Source organism: Acipenser ruthenus, chromosome 9 (genome assembly GCF_902713425.1).
Source record: "Acipenser ruthenus chromosome 9, fAciRut3.2 maternal haplotype, whole genome shotgun sequence".
Lineage (NCBI taxonomy): Eukaryota > Metazoa > Chordata > Actinopteri > Acipenseriformes > Acipenseridae > Acipenser > Acipenser ruthenus.
In genome coordinates, this window is record NC_081197.1 from 15034083 (window position 1) to 15053748 (window position 19666).

General features: G+C 40.4%; 2 protein-coding genes across 4 annotated transcripts in view; both read right to left on the reverse strand.

The window, feature by feature from the left end:
- Positions 1 to 5667: 5667 nt before the first annotated feature.
- LOC117405633 (uncharacterized) overlaps positions 5668 to 19666 on the reverse strand; it is a 51629-nt gene continuing 37630 nt past the window's right edge. Inside the window, exons 36-38 of one of the 2 annotated variants that reach the window (XM_059030493.1) lie at positions 6356 to 6431; positions 6044 to 6178; positions 5668 to 5825 (exon numbers count right to left, since the gene is read on the reverse strand). In XM_059030493.1, the coding sequence (XP_058886476.1) occupies positions 5698 to 5825; positions 6044 to 6178; positions 6356 to 6431 (339 nt within the window). In that variant the 3' untranslated portion in view covers positions 5668 to 5697. The remainder of the gene's footprint in view (positions 5826 to 6043; positions 6179 to 6355; positions 6432 to 19666) is intronic. The other variant, XM_059030492.1, reaches the window with a different exon arrangement.
- On the reverse strand, positions 6525 to 11851 carry LOC131737981 (zona pellucida sperm-binding protein 4-like). Of its 2 annotated transcripts, XM_059030495.1 has the most exons (11): positions 9731 to 9841; positions 9523 to 9644; positions 9230 to 9425; positions 9032 to 9153; positions 8847 to 8946; positions 8528 to 8650; positions 8211 to 8383; positions 7895 to 7992; positions 7603 to 7730; positions 7151 to 7331; positions 6525 to 6732 (listed from the first exon to the last, which is right to left on the reverse strand). In XM_059030495.1, exons 1-11 carry the CDS (start codon positions 9777 to 9779, stop codon positions 6540 to 6542), a joined length of 1485 nt encoding a protein of 494 aa, XP_058886478.1. In that variant the 5' UTR covers positions 9780 to 9841; the 3' UTR covers positions 6525 to 6539. The 2 variants fall into 2 exon arrangements, 1 of the variants encoding a protein (XP_058886478.1); XR_009329546.1 differs by lacking the exons at positions 6525 to 6732; positions 7151 to 7331; positions 7603 to 7730; ... (4 more) ...; positions 9032 to 9153; positions 9230 to 9425 and adding exons at positions 11458 to 11582; positions 11659 to 11851 and having other exon boundaries at positions 9731 to 11023.

Consider the following 19666-nt stretch of genomic DNA (forward strand, 5'->3'; position numbering starts at 1 on the left):
GTCCAATTACTCAATGTAAATGGAATCATTTTTTGTAGAAGATTGATTATATTGATGTAGGGGCATAAGTAATAAAAACAGCCTGTGCTCAGCCTGTACTCAAGACAGTGAAAGAGTCGTCTTTTCAGCATCATAAAAGACAACATCTCCCCTGTGTAATCCAAATACACACCAACTCTTTCTAATTTGGAGTTCATGTTCAATTTTAAATCTGGTTATTATGTTATCCTGTGCACTGGCCTCCGCTGCCATCCAGAGACCATGAAATGTTATTTCTCCCCAGCCAGGTTTTCCCTTTCCTGGGCTGTGAAAAATATGCAACTCCAATCTCCCAGTCTGTCTTGGTTTTTACAACCACTTCCCAGAAGCTCCATTTATAAAGCAATACTGTAAGTGTAGTATCTTAATATGCACCACATATAGTTGTATACATATAGAAATAACTGATTATGTGAATGTCTATTTTATTTATGAATTGTACCCTGTAGAAAGGCCAATTCAGCACTCCATGTGCACCCCCCTTCCGTAACTATAGCAGAGCTTAAATGTATTTATGTTTCATACTGTTGCAAGGAGCAGCAGGAGTAGGTCTAACTCTTGGGTGATCTTGTGTATGTTTAATGAGGAAGCAAAAAACTCAATTTACGGAATGTAACAACAAGGATAAATGGACACCCAGTAAAACTGCTTTTTAATCTGTATGGGACACTGCCAGTGTCCACAAGGCCTGCTTTCTCATTAAGCAGGGCACACAGATGACTAAATAATGAAAGAATACAGTAAACAGATCCCTAGGACTATTATATTCTAAAAGGTATTGACAATGTCAACCCAGGGAACTTTGTTGACCTGAAAAAAGTAACAAGGACCAGGGGTCACAAAGAGAGATTAGATAAAGGGGTATTCAGAACAGAAAATAGGAGGCATTTTTTTTACACAGAGAATTGTGAGGGCCTGGAACCAACTCCCCAGTAATGTTGTTGAAGCTGACACCCTGGGATCCTTCAAGAAGCTGCTTGATGAGATTCTGGGTTCAATAAGCTACTAACAACCAAACAAGCAAGATGGGCCGAATGGCCTCCTCTCATTTGTAAACTTTCTTATGTTCAGATATACAGTGACTTGCATAAGTATTAACCTCCCTTGGACTTTTCCACATTTTGTAGTGTTACAACCTGGAATTAAAATTGATTTAATTAGGATTTTTTGTCACTGATCTACACAAAAGAGTCCATAATGTCCAAGTGAGGAAAATTATTTACAAATAAAAAACTGAAAAGTCTTGAGTGCATAAGTATTCACCTCCTTTGCTGTGTCACCCCTAAATAAGCTCTGGTGCAACCAATTGCCTTCAGAAGCCACATAATTAGTTGAATGGATTCCACCTGTGTGCAATTAAAGTGTCACATGATCTCAGATTAAATACACCTGTTTCTGGAAGGCCCCAGTGTTTGTTAGAGAGCATATCTAAACAAACAGCATCATGAAGACCAAGGAGCTATCAAAACAAGGCCAGGATAAAGTTCTGGAGAAGCACCAATCAGGGTTGGGTTATAAAAAAATACCCCAAACTTTGATCATCCCCCGGAGCACCGTTAAATCCATTATTAAAAAATGGAAATAATATGGCACAACCGTGACTCTGCCTAGAGAAGGCCGTCCACCAAAACTCAGTGACAAGGTAAGGCGGGCATTAGTCAGAGAAGCAACCAAGAGGCCAATGGTAACTCTGAAGGAGTTGGAGAGATCCACAGCTAAGATGGGAGAAACCATCCATGGGACAACTATAACCCGGATGCTCCACAAAGCTGGGCTTTATGGAACAGTGGCGAGAAGAAAGCCATTGCTGGAAAAAACCCATATCAAATCCCATTTGGATTTTGCCAAAAGGCATGTGAGAGACACAGCAAACATGTGGAAAAAGGTTCTCTGGTCTGATGAGACCAAAATTGAACTTTTTGGCCTTAGCGCAAAACGCTATGTGTGGCGCAAAGCCAACACTGCTCATCACCCTGAGAACACCATCCCCACGGTGAAGCATGTGGTGGCAGTATCATGTTATGGGGATTCATTGGCAGGGACTGGGAAACTGGTCACGATATCAGGGCGAATGGAGCCAAATACAGGGACATTCTAGAGGAAAACCTGTTTCAGTCTGCAAGAGACCTGGGACTGGGGCGGGGGTTCACCTTCCAGCAGGACAATGACACTCCAGTGTAGCCAAAGCTACACTGGAGTGGTTTAAAAACAAGAACCTGAATGTCTTAGAATGGCCCAGTCAAAGCCCAGACCTCAATCTGATTGAGAATCTGTGGCAAGACTTGAAAATTGCTGTTCACCAATGGTCCCCATCCAACTTGACAGAGCTTGAGCAATTTTGCCAAGAAGAATGGGCAAAAATTGCAGGATCCAGATGTGCAAAGCTGGTAGAGACTTACCCAAAAAGACTCACAGCTGTAATTGCTGGCAAAGGTGCTTCTACCAAGTACTGACTCAGGGGGGTGAATACTTATGCAACCAACAAATGTCCTTTTTTTGTGTTTAATTAACTTTTGTGTCACAATAAAATGGAACCTGATTGCAACTGCAGCTTTAAACAGCTACAACCAGAACATTCCTGAAAAAAAGTGAGCATTAAAGTGATACAGTACTTGCATGACAAAAGGGCCTTCCTGACAGAGGCAGTCTGGTCGCATTTAATGAAGGATGAAAGTTCTCCTTCGTCTGCGACTGTTTCATGAACAATTAGCTGTTGCTTCCTCAGTATGGAGTGAACTCTAAAAATAAAAGCGTGTTGGCATTTTCAAGACACTAATTATTCTTGAATAAAGATCTCAGATGAAGCAGATGGGTGGGTGAACACAATAAGTGCTGAGAAGACGGCCTCATCCCACCCAGTCTTCTGATCTACAATTCACTTTTTCATTTTGGAACCTGCAGAAAATCTGCGGTTTCTTTTAAAGACCAGGCTCGCTGTACCACCAAACAAAAGAATGCTCCCAGTGTACTGTAAATAATTCACGCATGAGAAATTAATGTTAAGGATTCATCAATTACAGTACATCATGTACAGAAGTCACCCTGTGCATAGAACATATGGCACAACTCTTGTTTAATACTATTATGAGTACAATCTTTGTTTTTTGTGATTTAAAATAAGCTAATAGGTTGTGTGCAGGGAGGCTCCTCTTCTAAAATAAATCATTTGAACAGAACTCGTGTGTACCCCCCCCACACTTTTGGCAAGTTGCCAGACGAGGGGTAAGTGACGAGTTTTATTTGAACTTCAGCCCAACCCTTTACGCTGTAGGGGACGCGGATCCTAAAATGTTAGTATTGCTGTAAAGAACCTTAAGGACCAGTCTTCCAAATTTTGTGAAAAACTTTTGGTTTGAAGTCCCGCCCCTACTTGTCATTAACCCTTTCTGAAATTTGAGTTTTTGGTATTTCTATCAAGTGGGAGGGGGCTACCAAAAAAAACATCACCCAAAGATATTTTTGAATAGATGTTGAGATCTGCAAGAATCAAACAAAACATTTTGGTATCTGCAGATTTTGGATTTTTGAAGTTGCATTTGAGCATTGCTTATGGCCATTTTGGTGAGGCTAAAGTACCATAGTCCTAACCGAGCAGCTGTTATTCTTCAACATCGCATTGTCTGGGGTTAGAACTAGAGAAAAGTGACAGGGTGTGCTTCCAGTGGCACTAGCGACAAATTTGAAACTAGCAAAACTTCACTTGGACCACCAGAGATATTAGTTAAGTGATGGTCAGCGTTGCAATAAAATTGTAAGAATTGACGTATGGATAGGGGGTGGTGCATACAACCCCAATGATTAATCTTGTAATTGCATCAAATGTTAGAACGTTCTGATCTTAAGCATTTCAGTAAGATAAAAGTATGGAGCCAGTTTCCAGAAATAACAGTATCCATATTTAATATTCAAAATAGTGCTCTATAAAGGCCCTAATGTCACAGTTCACTTCCAAATGAATTTACAAAAGCAACCAAAGATCAGATTAACTTTTACATTACCATAGCTTTAATCATTTGCTTTGTTTTTGGAGAAAGCACTGTGTAACTGCACAATAATAAAGACTGACTGATTTGCCATGCAAGAAAAAATAAACTGTTAAACAAGTACATTGTAACACTGAAAAGATGGGCATTGCATCAGAAAACTGGTGACAAATCACACCAAGTCGTTTCATAAAGGATTGATTTAATTCTTAATACAAGGGTGGTAAACCGCGACTGACGTATCTGGGTAAAGGATAGCCGAGTGCCGACCATTTCTTTCCCGACTTGACAGATGCAGTTTAACCTGCATAAATAATAAATTCAAGTTTTAATCAATTCTGAGAACAATGACTCCCATCACTGTGGACTTAGCTTTCAAGCAGTCTGCCATCACAATCATTGACAATTGTATGTTGTTGGGAAAAGGTTCTCTCAATTGCCAGAATGACTATTTAAAGCAGTTGTGTTTGAAACTTTAGCATTAAACAGTTTCCATTTCCAATCACTTTTTATGAACTACTGCAATATTTGTATACATGTACAAGACTAAAGGAGTACATAATTGTTTTATATGGAAAAGACTTTGTAAACATTAAATCCAATATGAACATATTTTTAGCTCAGGACACCCGTCATCAGGTTCAGTTATCTGGAAGGTAACAACTCCTGCATTGCCTATTATAGTTAAAGCATGCACGTACAGAGCTGATCCGAGTCACACACATTAGCGCTAGCCAATAGGACCAGACATGGAACACTTGAATACGTATCAGAATGCAAGCATTAAACAAAAGACAGAAAATGGGCTAAAGAGAGCTACAAAGCTTTTACCATTTCAAAATAAACAGGATTTAAGAGATTCATTATAAAAGGAGGAGCTGCAGAGCAGTCGACATGGATACTTCAGTCTACACCAAATTCCGCCGATGGCTACATTTTTTGGAAACGCAGGCCTCGGCAGACAGACCAGTAGTTCGTAGTTGAAATCTCATCTACTGCAGAACAATGTAGTACCACTACCAGTAAGTGAACCGGTGCACGTTGTAGACAATCCTGCAACTCCGGCAGTCTGCTTCAGGTCACTACTCAAGCGCCACTGTGCAGGCGCTAAACTGGTACAGTTCAACAGCCACAACTTCTGTTCTTTACAGTCTTCAGCAGCACAGCGCCCGTCTCCACATTCCTGTCATTGAGTGCAAGTTTATTAACCTGACACCAGTGTCAAGATGAGCTTTGCCCCTTTCTACATCATCTGGTGTCACACCGTGGAGTGTACTACATGTGTATGCCACCATCTTGTTTTGACAAACTTTTACTGGAATAACTTTGTTAACTTAAAGACTCAGCTATATGAAGTAGCCAGAAAGTGTCAGGTCATTGTTCCTTTTGACAAATTCACCAACACCCAAAACAGACCTGAGAAACCCCACACTCCAGTTGAAGGTGCCCATATACAGATGATTTCACCCTATGACACTGCTGAATTGCATAGCAAGCCAAAGTTCCTGGTATTCCAGCAAGTACATGAACTGTACAAAAGCAGTTTACAATTAATGAATGGCCCCTCAGGAAGTGAATAGTGAAGTTTCTCCAATTCTACTCGATTGTCAATGGGCCCCGCCCCCGTGAATAACACAAGACAGAATTTCAAACAAGTTAGTTATGTTTATTCAAGTTAGACTGCTTCTCCAGGATCTGACAATTTCCAGACAACCCATCTCTTCAGGAAGAGTATTACAACAGATACCGGGACCAGCAAACCAAGCAGCCCCAGGAGACCATGGAAGTGCGTCCAGTGCTTCTCTGCAAGAGGAAGAAAGATAGATTTGGGGGCAAGCAAGACATTTTGGTGCTCAAATGAGGAGTCAGGTCAGGCTCTTTACCCGGACCTAGATACCAGTCAATTTAGAGTTGCTTTTGAGCTTTGGCCCAAGCCAAAAACAGGATAATCTCCATCTTTAAGGGATGGATACATGAAAGGATTAGTACTGCTTTAACACACCATCTCAGAAATCACTTACCCGTTTGTTCATGAGGCACATTCTCATCCAAAATGAAGGTTCCTTCACCATGAGCAGCTCGCTTGACTACATTCCCAGGACAAGGCTTTCCTGCACAGCGCCCTCCCACACCCAGATCTACTGGAACAGGCATATCTGTGGAAGGAGTCATCTGGAATAACTAAAACAGCATTTTATCAAGTGGTATAACTATTGTCCAAATTAGTTAACAAGGGGAGCAGAATTTAAATACTTCAGGGAAAGTCTCTAAAATGCATACGGTGGAAGACTTCATGCTGCAACAATGAAGGCTTGACCTAAAATGGAACATACCTCTCCCATCAAAGCATCCTTCATTACAAACACTGCGTTTTGGGGAACACACTTCAGTTGAACACATAAAATAGATCTAAATAGTAAAAAAAATAAATAAAGTTAGATAGAGCAACTGTAGATCTGCAAGTATAAAATACACTATTTGTGACTCAGCATTTGGAGGCAAGCTTGAGTATAAAAATTACACCAAAAAAAAAAAAATAAATAAAAAAAAAAAAAAGATACTCCCATCCTCATCCAAATGCTGCTTGGTCTTGTAGTCCAGGAACTGGAAGCTTTTTATTTCAAAGCGTCGAGTGTGCTTGGATACAGGCATGTTATCGTATTCGACATGGAGGCCAGCAGCACTGCTGTAATCCAGGATGTTTGGACAACTGTGGGGTAGGTATTTCAGAATGGAGGAGTCAGACACTTGCCAACTGGGAGGATTTAAGTTAATGACAGCCGTATTATAACTTTGATGATTATCTGCGACAACCTAAAAAGCTGGCATTTGTTACAGCAACTTGCAAAAAAAGATTTCCATCTTTTAATCTCTGGTTAATGGGCCATTCACTTAAGATGTTGCTAAAATTACAAATCCTACATGAACATCTCAAATACAAAATGTTATGGTGTAGCTGGTGAGTGGGTAAGTGTCTGAAGGGTTGAGTTCAGAAGGAAAGAGAAAAAAAGGTCAGCAATTTGGTTACTGGTCATAATCTGGCAGATGCTCTTGGATAAAGCCCTAGAAATGTTGCTCTGTCACAATGGAGAAAATCAGGATTAACACCAATGACGCAGGATACTCACCCTTCATAGAGGATCACCCAGGCAGCTTGAGAGGACTGGGGATAGGTGATGCAGTAGTGGACCAGCAGAACTACATTGGGGTCAGGAGAGTTCATAAGCTGCACTTCCAGATACACCTTGCTTCCAAGCAAGAAGCTCAGGGGCAGATGGGACAGTGGGTGGAAAGTTGTGTAGCTGGCATCTGTAAGAGATAAGTGCGGTAGAAGAACCAGGACTCCAGGTATTGCATGTACTTCAGTGTCAACACAACCCATTGAAAGAAAAGAGACTCCACAGCCAAATCCACATCTGGCAGTCATGGGACTGATGCTCAACATAGGCATAGTTCCTCAAGACTAAATGGGAGAAGTTATACCAAAAGACATTACCATTGTCACATCATGTATACCATAACCTTTTCTCAACATTTATAAAATAAAAATGCAAGAGCAGCAAGAATTTAGTTCAATTACCTGTGGCAATCCTTAACCTAACCCCAAGTGAGCCAAAAGCCAAGGCGGCTGATGGAGGCGGTGGGTTCACCACCAAGTAACCAGTGCTGGCCAAACTTCCTTTAGAATAGCGACATTCCACCTGGAGGCTGCAGTGCAGAGGAGACAGTGAAGACAAAGAATCAATTGAGTTGACCGTTAGCACAGAGTTCCCCATTTCAGTGCAACCAGCAATGTATGCTGCAAAATAAGGTTCCTTTTCAGCAAGAGGGTTAGCTGGCTGCCTGTTCCCACCCACTGTAAAAGATATTACCGGTAAGAGCTGTCTCTGGTAATTTCTCCATACACCTGCCCGGTCCCTCGAACCATGCCATGAACTTCAGCAAGATAGATTGTAGTCTCTGCCACCATCTGCACAAGAAAGCGTGGAGGTAAGAACACTGTAGCCGACAAAAGTAATGCAATCCAGTGGGTCAGCCCAAAACCACTGGTATTATATCAGATTATAACGCCACCCCTTAAACATCTGGCTATAAAATATGGACTGTAATGCCCCAAAGTCCCAATACTATGTTTGTAGTAACAAAAGCAGTGTCAAAATTGCAATACCCATAGGAGAATTAACTTACAAAGACATGTGTCCCACAGCCAGTCACTGGGAATTTGAAGATAGCAAAATCTGGAGTACAGATTACAGGGGCACAGGATTGGTTTCCTGCAATTACTAGACTACCAGGATCTATTTCAGGCTTGGTTGAGGTGCGGTAAACTGCAAATACAAAATGCCAATCTGCTGTGCATGCTGAAAAAAGTAGAAGCAGAGAAAAGGCTATTAAATACAAAAAAACATGCAATAGTGAAACTTGTAGGAAATCTGTTTAGTTGAAGGACCATTGTCCTGCTCATTAGATGAGCAGTGCTATATCAAAGTAAAACCAAGCCATACCATCCAAAGGATAGTAACACTGGGAAGTTGTTGCATCCACACAACATCCATTGGCCACACACAGTTGTGGATCAGCATTAGGTGGACCACAAGCAACCTGCCGACTTCTTGGTATCTTGCAACCTGCAAAACATTAAACTTAAAAGGTTTGTTGTATAGGGGAGACCCTGTAGTTTAGGTTGAGATATCTCTGGTAGGTAAATCCTCAATTTACAAGGAGGCACATATTGTAGTCAAGTAAATGCAACATGGTGCAGCAACAGCATAGCACTCCTGCATTAGGAATGGCTTAAAAGAACTGTCCCGGGAATAAACTTACCCTCACGTGGTACTAGACCAGGAACAGGACACTTGGCATGTATATCTCCATGCTGCCCAGTAAGAGTGGTGTAAAGGACTCTCAGGATATAGAAGTTGTTCTACAAAACAGAAATGGATCATTGACAGGATTTTGATCACTTGTAATACAAATGGGTATGAAATCTGCAATTGCCCTCAGCTTACCAGTATCTTGACATTACAGACATTGTAGGGGGCAGTCAAGATGTTCTTGTCGTTCCCTCTCACCAAACTGTAGCCACAAGTCTTGGGAGCACTGGTAACAGCTACCAAGTTATTGGATTCATCTACAACAAATGCCACATTTAGGAGCATGTTTCCCCATTTCAAGCATCCAAATGACCAAGTAACAATCCCACTCACCCATTAATTGGATATCTTCTAGAAGTCCCCCAGGAAGCTCCACTGTCATGCAAGTATCACTGCAGATGACAGACACCCCAAAGGGAGGGAGTGGCGATATTGTTGGTTCTCCAGCACTGGTGGGACATTTCATCAGCACATACCCTTTTTCTCCACCAGTTGTCGGATACCATAGCTTCAAAACATAGTTTTTATTCTACAACAAAGAAAACATTATTATAGTATACCCAATGGATTGTCATGCTTTTAATTGGCATCACACAAGATGCTGGATATCTGATCAAAAGGATTACCAGTATCCTGACATCACAGGCTGTGTAGGGTGTTATGAAGAAGTTCCTTCCGATTCCCTGAGACAAGGTGTAGTTGCAGTACTCAGGAGCATCAATGACAGCTACCCACTGGTTGGATTTATCTACAAAGAAAAAGGGAAGGTTGCAATAAGGACCCCTAGGTGTCAGACATTATGCCTCTCCAATATCTACCAAAAGTTTAGCTCACCTAGAAACAGGACACGTTTTAGAGGTTCCTTAGGCAGCTCCAACACCATACTAGAATCTCTGCAGACAACAGATGTAGGGGCCTTTGTTACCTCCGCAGCACTGGTTTCAGTCTTCTGAGTTGGCTTCCTAGTGATGGTTCTCGTCGTCCTGGTTGCATCCCCAGAGCCTCTTCATCGTCCTGGTTGCATCCCCAGAGCCTTTTCTCGTCGTCCTGGTTGCATCCCCAGAGCCTCTTCTCGTTGTCCTGGTTGCATCCCCAGAGCCTCTTCTCGTCGTCCTGGTTGCATCCCCAGAGCCTCTTCTTATCGTCCTGGTTGCATCCCCAGAGCCCCTTCGTGTTGTCCTGGTTGCATCCCCAGGAGTGCGTGTCATCCTGGTTGCATCCCCAGAGCCTCTTCTCGTCGTCTTGGTTGCATCCCCAGAGCCCCTGCGCGTCGTCCTGGTTGCATCCCCAGAGCCTCTTCTCGTCGTCCTGGTTGCATCCCCAGAGCCTCTTCTCGTCGTCCTGGTTGCATCCCCAGAGCCTCTTCTCGTCGTCCTGGTTGCATCCCCAGAGCCTCTTCGTGTTGTCCTGGTTGCATTCCCAGGAGTGCGTGTCGTCCTGGTTGCATCCCCAGAGCCTCTTCGCGTCGTCCTGGTTGCATCCCCAGAGCCCCTGCGTGTCGTCCTGGTTGCATCCCCAGAGCCTCTTCGTGTCGTCCTGGTTGCATTCCCAGGAGTGCGCGTCGTCTTGGTTGCATCCCCAGAGCGTCGTCCTGGTTGCATCCCCAGAGTCCCTGCGCGTCGTCCTGGTTGCATCCCCAGAGCCCCTACGCGTCGTCCTGGTTGCATCCCCAGAGCCCCTGCGCGTCGTCCTAGTTGCATCCCCAGAGCCTCTTCGTGTTGTCCTGGTTGCATTCCCAGGAGTGCGCGTCGTCTTGGTTGCATCCCCAGAGCCTCTTCTCGTCGTCCTGGTTGCATCCCCAGAGCCTCTTAGTGTTGTCCTGGTTGCATCCCCAGGAGTGCGTGTCATCCTGGTGGCATCCCCAGAGCCTCTTCGTGTGGTCTTGGTTGCATCCCCAGAGCCCCTGCGCGTCGTCTTGGTTGCATCCCCGCAGAGACAACGCATGGTCTTGGTTTCATCCCCAGCATTTCTTCTAGCTCTCCTGTTTGATTCCCCAGCACTGGTTCTGGTAGTCTTTGTTAGCTTCGTATTAGTGGTTGTAGGGGCCATTGTTGGACATCTCATGTGCACATACCCTCGTTTACCAGCAGTGGTTGTGTAGAGCAAGGTCAAGATGCAATTTCCATCCTGAAAAAAATAATAAAAAAAGATGCACTTCCCATCCTCATGTAGCGTATTCAAGACAGTTTTTAGTCTAGAGCAAGGAGAGGAACACTTGGCATACACCAACCAAGTCAGAGTCAAGCAAACAGGAACTAGCATAATTAGGCAGAATTTAGAAGGCCCGATATTGCAGGTTACACCACCAGAATCAATCTGATGCATTGTACCAAACTGTGAATCATAACTGACGTCAAATCACCCAGCATTGATTATTCTTTCATTGGCATTACAGCAGATCTGGATGCTTAAATAAAATCTAAAAAGACAAGTTGACCATTAAAAAGCCTCCATAATCTTAATGCCTTTCTTTATTAAATATGCAAAGAACATGGAACCCAATATTATGGGCCCTACTTATTTATATCTAATTTCCCAGATCAATTGGGGATAGTCATTACCAGTATCCAGACATGACAGGCCTTGTAGGAGGTTATGAAGAGGTTTCTTCCTCTTTCCTTCATCAGTGTGTAGTTGCAGTTCTTTGGGACATCCTTGACAGCTACCCATAGCCCATTAGAGTCATCTACAAAGTAGACAAGTTTCCATGAGATTACCATAAGGCACTTGGTTTTGAATACATACATAAAATAAATCCTCACTCCTTATCTTCACTTGCTGCAGAGGTCCCTCAGGCAGCTCCACCATCATGCTGGAAGCTCCACAGACAGGAGTTGGAGGAATGGGTTTTGTAGAGGGAGGGGGTTTTGTTGGTTCTCCACTGGTAGGGCATTCTATCTGCACTGATGCAAAGTCTCCAGAATAAGTTGTATAGATAATGGCCAGGACAGTTTCCATTCTAGATGTACAAGAGGAGAAGGATGAGACAGCGGCATATTAAAAGCATGCATTAGACAATTGCAAAGGAGGAGAGGCCATTTAGCCCATCTAAGCTTATGCATCAGTGAACCACCCAAACACTTGGCTACTAAATTCTATTCAAGTATTAGAAATGTTTAAGGAAATGTAGTTATTTGCATATTCATTATTGCTTGTACTGAAGTACTTTGCCGAAAGTATACAGCAATATTTAATATTCATGGAAAACACAACATTACACATCTCCACCTGTCGCTACAACTGTTTAAATAACATACCTGTAATTTCTCTTTTCATGGTGAGCATCCAGACAACGTTACACTTCAAGAACTTTAAAGTAGGTTTCAAAGCGCTTCTCAAAATGGTAGCTTGATGTTGCTCGCAAGAGCCCACTGATGCACATCACAACAAAAAACGTCAGCTCGGCATGCGCCTGCTATGCGACTTACATCCTGTAAGCAGCATGTTCAAGTATGTAGATTACAATAAAGGGCTTTTCACACCAAACGTGCTGCGTCAAAAGCGTCAGCGGAACATTCATCCAGTGTATGCTCCAGGACTCAGACGGAGGGTCAATGTGGCCCCTTAATTAGGGGGACATTTTTCTTCAGTGAAGGGATCAATATAATTGACTCAGAACCAACTACCATTTCTTATTTTTGTTTGTTGCCAGAGTTTACTCACCTTTTGTTTCTGAACAAAAAAAATAATAATAATGTAAAGCTGTAGATACAACTAAGGTGTATCTACAATACTCACTAACGTTTGGGGAAAATATTGGGAAATGTGTCAGTCATGCTGGTGTATCACCGAGTATACACGAGGCTATTCATTGTACCAAATCACATTAGAGCCGATGTTTTCAATCTTTAAGCTGCATACCCCTTTCCAAAAAAAATAAATAAATAAAAAAAAAACTAACACAAAAAAGGTAAAAGTAGACCGCGTACCCCCATCTGAGACGGTCATAATAAAATGAAACCATAAAAACAAACAGTCTGTACAGTAACATAATACAACAAAACGCACAAGCCTTTGAGTGTGTGATGGATACAATCATAAAAGCTACAGTATTAAATAGATTTTTCCCGTTACTTTTGGATAAAAAATAGTCCCTCAAACAGGTTTCTAGTTGTTGGAATCATTTTATTATAATTACCAATTAATTAAAATCAACGAAGCCTCAGTGCTAGCCTCAAATCACTCAAGTGACATAGGACTATTCCGTGATACCAAATGGCAAATCATGTATTTTTATTGATAATAGAATTACAATAAAAGGGGCAACGAAAAGTTAACTATTCACGCATCTCTACAGCTCACCTCATTACGAAAACATATTGGCGTTTTTAAACTCTTTGTGACAAACGTACAGTGCTGGTGCGAATTAAAAAAAATAATAATAATAATAAAACGCTTACCTAGTATCAGTGTGATGAATGTCCATTTGTTACCACCTAGATCACTGATGGCAGTGTTTACATAACTGTATTACATAATTAACGATTCCGATTCCAGTGGTGTTCTCAATGCAAGATGTATTTATTTCTATACAGTGCTGTATACATATATATTTGTATCATGTCGTTATAGGCCTACTACTGGCGAAATGGCCAAGAGACCGTTGGTGCTTAACACCTACTGAATTATTTGGGCCCTGAATTAAAAAAAAAAAAAAAAAAAAACACCAAACAAACACAAGTTTCACATATTTTATAACGTTACCGTAGGCTATTTAAAATAAACGATGCGGTTTTCGTTTCACAAATCTACTGCACTTTGTCTATAAACTGTACTGCAGTATTCAGAAGTACACATTTCTCCCATTCACTTGCTAGGTCACTCCATATGTCCAAACATCAGAGAGATATTTTGTCTAGCAAACAGTTAAGTTTACAGCGGATGAATTTCACAGTATTCAAGCACAAATATAATAGCCTACATTTAAACAGTCACTGCCGAATAGATTACTTATTCTTCCAGAAGTAATGGTCGGATGTAACTGGGATACGAGGTTATATTTGCGCCGGGCCATGTTGTTAACAAGCCAGTTGTCGTCCACGCTTTACTGTAACCAGGGAGGGTGTGAGCGCAGTCTACTGGACTGGAGAAAAGCACGAGAGTTTAAATTATGAAAACGCAAGTGTAAACAAACAAGTAAAAAAAATAAATAAATATTAGCATGTCAGACATGTCATGGTAATACACAATGCATTAATTTACTGCTTATTGGACTAATTAGGCCAAAGTGTAATGACAATTAAGTCGCACACTTTTTGCCGTGCACTTTTGGAACGAGCACAATCATGCGTCATTTGCGCGTGACACGTCATGAATGCACTATAGTAGCGCAATTAAAACTTGCATGTAAACACCGCCAATGTCTCAAATTTAAGTGCGATTGATATTTGTTTTCTGACTGGTTCATGTAAACTGGTCTGAATCAGTGCTCTTTTCTAAAGGACTAAAATTCAAAAGCTGTGATTAAAATAAAAATAAATCAGCCCTCCTTCACTTGTTGATTTATCTGCCGGTGCCACTGTGCTATGGCGAGAAGGGTTTCCTGGGTTCTTAATAGGTAGATTGAAGACACCGTAGGGTCCTATAGAGGCATCATAGACACTGCTTGGCAACATGTGACCTCCAGAGAGATCAGGAGAGTTGCGTGCACTGGCAATCTTGAAAGCTGGAGAAAGAGCTTCATACAACTCCTGATTTATATCAGTAAGCACAGAGCAGTCAAAAGAAGCATGCATGCCAGGAAGGTCACCATTAACTACATCTTCAGGAGGCAAAGAATCATTACCTTCCTTTTCAAGATCTACAAACAAGGCAAAATCATAGCCTAGGGTTTCAGAGTAGGTACCAGATGTATAGTTGTCAGAGTCAGACTCTTCATTGCCAAGTTCACCTATACCCATTTCTGTCACAAGTGTATTGGACACATTCTCTTTAGGTGAAGTAACTAAATCAGCATATGCAAAGACTTCTGGGAAGTCAACATCAGGGTCATTATTCAAGTCAGTAAAGAGCGCATGTTCCACATCGCCTTCAGATTCTGAAGCCATAGGGTATTCATCAGCAACAAAAGGGACAACATACTTGGTCAGATCAGAATTGAAATCATCACTATCTGGACTGGAAAAGATAGGCTGTTCAAGTGCATCCTCATCATACCTATAATGCTGGCTGAAATCAAAAAGCCCATGGTTTGCAGCATCAGATTCAGTCTCAGCAAACACATGATCATGAGACGGCTGGTTATTCTGCAGATCAACAGTGGCAATCTCAGAAAGTTCACCTTTTCTATTTGTTGAAAAGTAATCATGTTCAGACAAAAGATCATCAGCAGAAGGAATGGCTAAATCAGTAGCTAAGCTCAAGTTCCCTCCACGATCCAAGTTTCCTGTTCCTGACATGGAATTTGCAGCCGCTTCATCCTGCAGGCGATCATGAGCTGTGGCAAGAGCTTGTGTGAGCCCCAAGACCCAGGCCATTAAGAAGAAAGGCAGCATTGCCCGCCCTCTCCGTAACATCACTAGTATAACAAAATACAACCACAACAAAAAAAAAATAATCAAGCCATAGGTCTGTGGTTTAGAGGCGCGGGTATTTAAACTGTGACGCTTCAAGCGTTTTAGTTGAAGTTGTATTTAGCAAGCCAATCGACGCCGATGAATTATCAGCATTCTCAGATCATTAGTAAATCACTGCTAGAATGAATTCTGCACGAGGAAAAATCACCTGGTTTGATTTTCAAACAATTGCATTATGTTTATTCTGAGAAACGTGTGTAAATGCGACCTAAACTGAGAATAAAAACATAGCATTGCATTAGAAATAAGAATGAACGTAATGAAAGAAACAATAAAAATGAAGTACCTATGATTCCTGTAAACGGCAATCAATGAATGCACTTGTATAACATAACAAGTAAACTAAATTTATTATTTGTGTATTTATTCACATTCTTAAAAAAAATTATAAGACAGAAAAAAATAAACTTCACATGGAAATTAAGAATAATACGGTTCCGTAGTGTCACATTTTGTTCCAAGTCAGATTTTACCACACCCTGCAAACTGCAGCATCATTGTTCGCAGCGCTGTTAGAAAAAATAAATAAAAAATAACAAAAACAAAAAAAAACTATGACTAACAGTAACTGTTGGTAGAGATCTACTGGGTCAATTGCATTCTCACGTCCTTGTGATATATTATTGAATATATTATACAATACCCCACATAAATCAGTTCATAAAAAGGCATACTGTTAGCCAGGGGCACCATTTATGGGGGGTTGCAAAGACTTGGCAAAGTGTTGACGCTGTTAAAATCTTTAGGACCACGGAAGGATGGTGTTGTCAATGGAGCCTGTGTCCATGACAAGGGCAAGTGATCACAGAAGACAGGTTAAAAATAAAAAAAGAAAGATATGCAGCGCCACATTTGTATTTAGCAGTTGGAATAGTACACATTGATATATGATTTATATCTTAATTAACTTGTTGAACAACACGCTGCTTAATTAATTTTGCAACACAGTTAGCTAAACATTATGGTATTATTATATAGGAAAACGAACATTATCCATTTATAAAGAAACAATTGAAAGCTTTAGGGGGGAAAAAAATCTTCCAGCCTTTTTAAAATATTTTAAAAACATTATCACCACTCGCTTGCGATTGTAACAGCTGACCCACGTCACTTTATTTAGGCACTGTTTGTGAACAGTTTAGATTATATTAATCATGTTTTGATTCATCACCTTTGATTTAATGTTAGTTTCTTTTTATTTGAACACCTGTGTAAAGCACGTTTATTTTGTATTGTACATTGTAGCTTAAGCACAGATTCCACTGGCACGTTGAAGCTCTCCTGTTCTCAGACCCCATAGGTTTAAACTGGATAATTTGAAGTATCTTAGCACCTGGTATAAAACTTCCTGATTGTATCCATACGAGAGATTGGATTTTGTTGTTGATGTGAACCCAGGTTTGTTTGGAGTGGAGGCTGGACGCACAGCCAACAGGAGTAGAGAAAGAATTAGACTTTCTTGTGTTCGGCGCGCAGCTACATTTTTCGATATTAATCTATAAAATTGATCTATAAAATTGATCACTGTACGCGGCCTCGCTCTAGTCAAAAAATCCTATAGGATTTCATTTTTTCCAGTACAATCCAATAGGATATCTATAATCCTATTGGATTCTTTTAGTTTCTATTGGATTTGCTGTAAGGTTACTTTAAGATCTTTTATATCAATATTATTATTTAATCTAAAGGTATAGATTTAAAGGTATAGATTTAAATTAGATTGCGGGTTAATCTTCACGTTTTAGAATATATATATATATATATATATATATATATATATATATATATATATATAATGTATATGTGTGTGTGTGAATGTATCTGTAATAAAGTTAAAGTCAAATAAAAATGCTAAACACATGTAAAGGTGAAATCATTTATTTCACATTGAAATTTGACATCAGCCACAAATCTACACATTGTAACGTTACTGTACACATACACATCTCGTTTAACATAAGATTTAAAAACATACATTAATTTAATTTATTTTTTAAATGGTGCAGCTTATCATCACATGCATTCCATTTACATTAGGGAGTCACACACATTGCAAAACATAAGACATATAGGGCCTATATATATATATATATATATATATATATATTATTTTTAAAAAAAATAATATTTGACTTTCTTACTGCTACTGACTGTCTATAATTATGGAGATTTTCCTTGACAGGGCCTGGAAAAAAAAAAAAAGTTATCCAACGGTACAAATTTATAGGCTAAATACATGCAATACCGACGGTACAAATGTATCGGCTAAATACATACACGTATATAAATACCTGCCGATACCACTTAATGTTTCGAATCCCTTGCATTACAGTTTTATTGTCTGCGCGTGCTGCAGCTAGGCGTCACTGTGGTACCTGAGTTATGATAATCTGCTGTTCTGAATAGCGACTTTGTATCTACTGGAGTGCATCCTGCGGTTTCAATTAACACCGTTGTATCTTAAACTGCGGTGTATAGGTTTGAAACAATGTATAATGTTTGGGGATGGTAAACATATTTAAAGAAGATGAATGAGCTAATACTGACTCGCACAATCGCAAATTACAAACCCAGTATTAATGGCGGGTTCCCTCTGGGGTAGAAGGAATAATCTTCAGACAAATAAAAAAGGCACCATCAATACCACGTTTGTAATTTGCGATTAGCGGGTGTGTCAAACCTTGATTTGGTCCAGGCCTTTGACTAACTTTTGCTTTTACCTGCACAACACATATTAGAAGATAGACAGTAATTATTTATCTTTGTCTTGTGCATATGCCACAGCACAAAAAAAAAAAGAAAAAAAAGAAACTCATTCAAATGAGACATTTGATATATTTAATAATATACATAAATTACCTGGAAATCGCTCCTTTCTGTTTCTTCTTCTTGCACTTTAGTTTTAATCTGTTCTTTTAAAGTATCTTTAAAATTGCATTTTGTTTAAATAGTAAGTGTGTCTATATGCATTCCAATATCTCTCTTGTTAGTTGGATTTTTTCATCTTTTTTCAGTTTTACTATAGGCTATGTATTGGTTTAAAAAAAAAACAACCAAAAAAAAACCCTGTAAAACTGAAAAATTGTAAAACTATCAGTATTGTATATCGGAAAAACATGTCTGTCCAAAATAATTGCATTTTAATTTACAAGTGAATAAATCTGAACATCTAAAACTAAGAAACATATGCAATTATTTTGGACAGATATGTTTTTGTGATGTCCAATACTGGTAGTCTTGCAATGTTCATGTTTTCATTTATTCATGCAACAATACTGAAAGTACACATGCATTTATTTTGCTACAACCAATTACATTAATTCTGGTGGCTACTGTATACATTTTGTGAACCATTCTCCTAATGCTTTAATAGGATATTTTATGTATTTAAATATTTTATTTTCTTAAGATTTGGGAGAATTTAATTTGTTGTTACCTCTTTATTACTAGATGTGTCTCAGATGTATACTGAAGATTTCCATTACATGAGAGTAGATGTTAAAACTTCATGCTGATTTGAACTCGGCTCTCGCCATGATAAGCACCAACTAAGACGTAGCTTTATAGTAAACTAATGTGATCCATCTGTGTCTCCATCCATTTGTGCTTCCTTCCATATGATGATGTAGATATCCGTCTGTCTGATGTTGATGGCTGAAGTGTAATGCTGGCTCCAGGGATCAGCTTATTGCCTCCCTAGCGCATCAGCACACACAACCGTCTGGATTGAGCTAAGTAGGGTACATCTCTGGGGTCTTCAAGTGGGCACCTTCCATCATCAGTGTTTCGTCGACTAGCCCACGACACCTCAAGAGGGCTCGACGGTGATTCTGGCGTCCCAGCATCACCCCCCTCCGTCTCCCACTCAACTCAGCCCAGCTTACTTACCCGTACATCAGCGTTTCTTTCTTTCTATTGTGCTTGAGATCCCCAGCCAGAATCTTTCCGTCTCAACCACAGCCAGTTGCTGCTCCTCTCTGCTGCTTCAGATAAGTTCTTCACTGTGCGACGCAACTCTTGGCCACTGAATCTGATGTCTCTGAGAAACCGGGTTGTAGAGTGTGCCGCAAATCCTCGACAACCCACCTCCACTGGGTAAACCCGGTCTCTCCATCCATCAGAGGATTTTGTGATAAACATGCAAAACAATTTACAGACAGTGATAGTGAGACTGAGGATGAGGTTGGTATATGTT